This window comes from Octopus bimaculoides, chromosome 1 (genome assembly GCF_001194135.2).
Source record: "Octopus bimaculoides isolate UCB-OBI-ISO-001 chromosome 1, ASM119413v2, whole genome shotgun sequence".
NCBI lineage: Eukaryota > Metazoa > Mollusca > Cephalopoda > Octopoda > Octopodidae > Octopus > Octopus bimaculoides.
The window spans coordinates 124,334,876-124,339,497 of NC_068981.1; the positions used below are offsets into that span (position 1 = coordinate 124,334,876).

The window sequence follows — 4,622 nt, forward strand, 5'->3', positions numbered from 1 at the left end:
GTAAAAGAGTAAAAAGAGAGAGTATATATATATATATAGTATATATATATGTATATATATATATATATGTATGTGTCTGTGTTTCTCCCCCCACCATCGCTTGACAACCGATGCTGGTGTGTTTACGTCCCCGTAACTTAGCGGTTCGGCAAAAAGAAAAGAGACCGATAGAATAGTACTAGGCTTACAAAGAATAAGTCCTGGGGTCGATTTGCTCGACTAAAGGTGGTGCTCCAGCATGGCCGCAGTCAAATGATTGAAACAAGTAAAAGAGTAAAAAGAGAGAGTATATATATATATATAGTATATATATATGTATATATATATATATATAAATCTTTAGTTAAATATATTTAATGAGGATATTATATCCTGAATTTATATTGAGTGGTCTATTGTATCAAAGTATTAATACTATCAAAGTATTTATGTATTTAATACGAGTGGTCATATATATATATTATAATATATTATTATTAATATCAGGAAATCAATATTAGAAAATTCATCGGAAAGATATATACATGTGTAGAATAATTGTTCTATTAGAACTATATGTAAAAATATATGTAAATATGTATAAGTATAAATATATAATATAATAATAATAAACATGTCAGTTTAAAAATTTTGAATTAAGTTTTAAAGCATCTTACGATCGTTTCACAATAGCGCTGTCCTAATAATGGAATCCTCAATAAATTCAAAATATATACAAATACAAATTCAAAATTTTATATCTCTGAAGAGCAGAAGAGTTGTCTATAAATGATTATCAATATAGGATTCCATTATTAGGACAGCATTTTTATGAAACGATCGTAAGATGCTTTAAAATTTAATTCAAAATTTTTTAACTGATATGTTTATGATTGTTATATTATATATTTATACTTATACATATTTACATATATTTTTATATATAGTTCTAATACAACAATTATTCTACACATGTATATATCTTTCCGATGAATTTTCTAATATTGATTTCCTGATATTAATAATAATATATTATAATATATATATATATATATATATGTATGTATGTATGTATGTATGCATATATGTGTAGGGGAAAAAGGTGTAGCACAAGATGTTGCGGTAGCAGATGAAATAGGCATATGGATGACTTCAAAGTAAAACAATAGAAACACATCGGTTTGTAGTTTAAATAATTTATTTAAGCGACACTTGCATTTATCTGTTGTGTACACAAACATTTCACTACATCACATCATTACCAACTGCTTCGAGCTGACCAAGAAATTAACAGGGTACATACTGTGGATACGATAGGGCGGACATGTTTTGTGCCTGTGTGTGCGTTAGTCATTCAGTGGTGTCTGTTTAGGTTCTGTGATACCGACGGTCGTTCATGTTCAATATCTGCTTCTCTGCTGTTAGTTTCACTGGAGCTCTCCCTCTGTCTCTGACTGTGACTGGTTCTCTCACTGATTCTCAATCTGACTTTCTGTCTCTTGATGGATTGCCGTATTTTATAACGGTCGTGACAGCTAGAAGGACAGACATACCAGAGGAGAAATTCCTACTTAAGTAAGTCACCTTCTGTCCACTTGAACCTTAAATGACACGGATGAGGTCGAATGTCGAAGGGAAATAATCTATCATTTTTTTGAGAGGACAAAGAAATTTCTTTCGCGCCATTTTGGTCAGTGGTGGATCAGACGAACGAGAATCCTCAGATTCGGTTTCGAATCTAAGCTCGGAAAAAGGAAGTGTTGGTTTTTACATATGTATATATATATATATATATATATATATATATATATATATATATATATGCGACGGGCCTCTTTCAGTTTTCGTCTACAAAATCCACTCACAAGGCTTCGTCAGCCCGAAGCTATAGTAGAAGACACTTGCCCAAAGTACCATAAAGTGGGACTGAACTCGGAACCATGTATTTGGAAAGCAAGCTTTTTACCTCACAGCAACGCTATAAGTTCTGTATACAAAACAAAATTTAATTTTTAAAAAATGTACAACAGTCACTCGCTACTGGTAACTTAGTATCAACATGCACCATGCTTTCGCTAACGTTTCATGTGCCCATGCAGATGCGAGCAAACATAAACACTCTATCGACTCTCCTGCAAACGATTCAGCGGAACAATTAGGATGTGACGATGGAGGGTAAGAAGACTGCACCAGTTTTGTGATAGTACTTCACTTATCAGCACAAAAAGAATAAATGTTCAAGTTAACCTGAGTGACATTTGCACATGATGAAAAATGGATTGTGTACGAAAACATAGTGCGAAAAAGACACTGGAGTTTATGTAAGGACCTCCCAAAACAACAACCAGAGACTAACATACATGCCAAAAAACTATGCTTTGTGTTTGGTGGGATCATAAAGGCATTACTATGAGCTTCTCCCACAAAACCAGACCATTAATTCTGATGTGTACTGTCGTCGGATGCTAATTTGAATAAAAAAATCAAAGAACTGAGACCGCAGATTGCCAAAAGAAAAGGGGTAGTGTTTCAATAAGACAATGCCCGACATGTGTCTGTGGCTATCCGAACAAAGTTACATGAACTTCGCAGGGATCTTTTACCCCATCCACCATATTCTCCTGATATTGTGCCATCCAACTACTACTTGTTTTTATCTCTACAAAACTCATAGCAAGGAAAAACATTTAACGATTTAGATGGAGTCAAAATGCATCTAGATAACATTTTTTCTTCAAAACGAGTCAAATTTTATGCTGGTGGAATATTTAAATTGCCTGATAGATGGGCAAAGGTCATTAATAATAATGGAAATTATTTCATAGAATAAAATTTATTGAAAGGTCAATTATTTGTACCCCTATTTGCATATTAAAAGACGCCAGAACTTTCCGGACAATCTAATAATATCTCAGCATATTCTCTCTGAAGCTCAGCGACGCTGACGATCGGCAGCTGCCTTCTACATTCACCATACATGATATACACCCACTCACTACCATAAATATACATACATGTCTGCGTATGTATATGTATGTGTGTGTGTGTTCATTGTATTAAAATTGTAATGTCTTCCTATACGTGTAAATAAACATATGTATGTATGTATGTATGTATGTGTAAGTGTGCGTGTAAATATGCATTTGTGTAAGCGTGCGTGTATATGAGAGAATGAGTGTAGTGAGTGCTTGTCGGTGTGTCTGTGTGTGTCTGTGTGTGTGAGACCTACATGAGGGAAAACAATTGCTCTTTAGTTGAAGTCTCTGACACTTTCTGTTTTCCTTTGATGATATGCCTAAACGGAAGATTCGATTGTGTAGTTCTAATTTCTAAAACAATGATAACAATGACAAAAGCATATACACCGAAGTTTCGCGCGCGCGAAAACACACACACACACATACACACACACACACACACACACACACACACTGACAGACACAAACACTCACAAACGCACACACATATACATACACTTATTTATGCAAGGAAATTATTGGATGAAAAAAAAAAAAAAAACGGCTGCTGCATATAAAATGTCACGAATTCTTTAGTTCACAGTTCGTAGCGCAGAAATTAAGAACGTTCGACTTCAACTTCTACACAACTTGTGAATCTTGTACTATCTCGTCTTTAGATTTTTCTTTCTGAAAATATAACACATAAGAAATGGGTCTGACAAAACAAGAATGGGAAGCAATGTTCGATGAAATTGATAAAAGCAAGGATGGAAGTTTGTCGGTTGAAGAACTTGATGTTGGCCTCAAAGCTAGAAACATTCATGTCAGCAAAATGGCACTAAAGGTTAGTGATTTAACTTGGATCAACACAATAAGCATACACAAATAACACGTACACACACACAAACACATCCATATACAATAGCTTCCACAAGCTCAGGCTGTGAAAAAATCTGTGTTCGTGTGTCTGTATGCATGTATATGCATATGTATGCATATGTGCATATTTGGCCGGCCGTTGTGCGGGCAACATTGTTATTCCTCCCTGTGCCTGTGAAATATTGTATTCCTGTCGTAAGGCCTTATTTCTACAAACGCCAGCTTAATTTAATTGGTCCTTAGTCGAAAGACATCTGTTGTTATGTCCTGTTTTATTACTTTTATTGTATTTGTGTAACATTGTTCGTTTTTTTTCCGTCCTTGTTTTTGTATACATTCGCTGCTTTCTTCCAAGGTATCTAATGCACTTAGCTTAGTTTTTCCTTGGTGTTGGCCAGATTGGAGCAATATCGAGAATAACCAGCAGAAATTACAAAGATATTCTGGATCTCGTCTGAAGAGAGAAAACTCCGAATGACATGTCCGTGTTTTCTTTGTATCGTCTATCAGTATGTTTTGTCCCTTTCTTGTATCACCTAACTGTCTGGATGCTTTGCGTCCTTGTCCCATTCTGTATTATTTTATACATATATACATATACATATATATACATATAAGCATCTCTACAGATGTCTACCCACCACCGACTTTGTTGCCTCATAACTTCTAGAAAATTGGATACTTTTTAGCTAAATTTTCCACAAATACCGCTCAAATGCAGTAGATTCAGAGTATATAGGAATTTATGGGAAAGATTTTTTTTCTGAGGGGGTGAGGAGAAGCGCTTCGGAAAATTCACACCAC

At 34.6% G+C, this 4,622-nt stretch overlaps 1 protein-coding gene across 1 annotated transcript in view; it reads left to right on the forward strand.

Annotated features, from left to right (window-relative positions):
• Positions 1–3,514: 3,514 nt before the first annotated feature.
• LOC106868909 (uncharacterized) overlaps positions 3,515–4,622 on the forward strand; it is a 43,980-nt gene continuing 42,872 nt past the window's right edge. Inside the window, exon 1 of the mRNA XM_052969984.1 lies at positions 3,515–3,783. Within this exon, the coding sequence (XP_052825944.1) occupies positions 3,649–3,783 (135 nt within the window). The 5' untranslated portion in view covers positions 3,515–3,648. The remainder of the gene's footprint in view (positions 3,784–4,622) is intronic.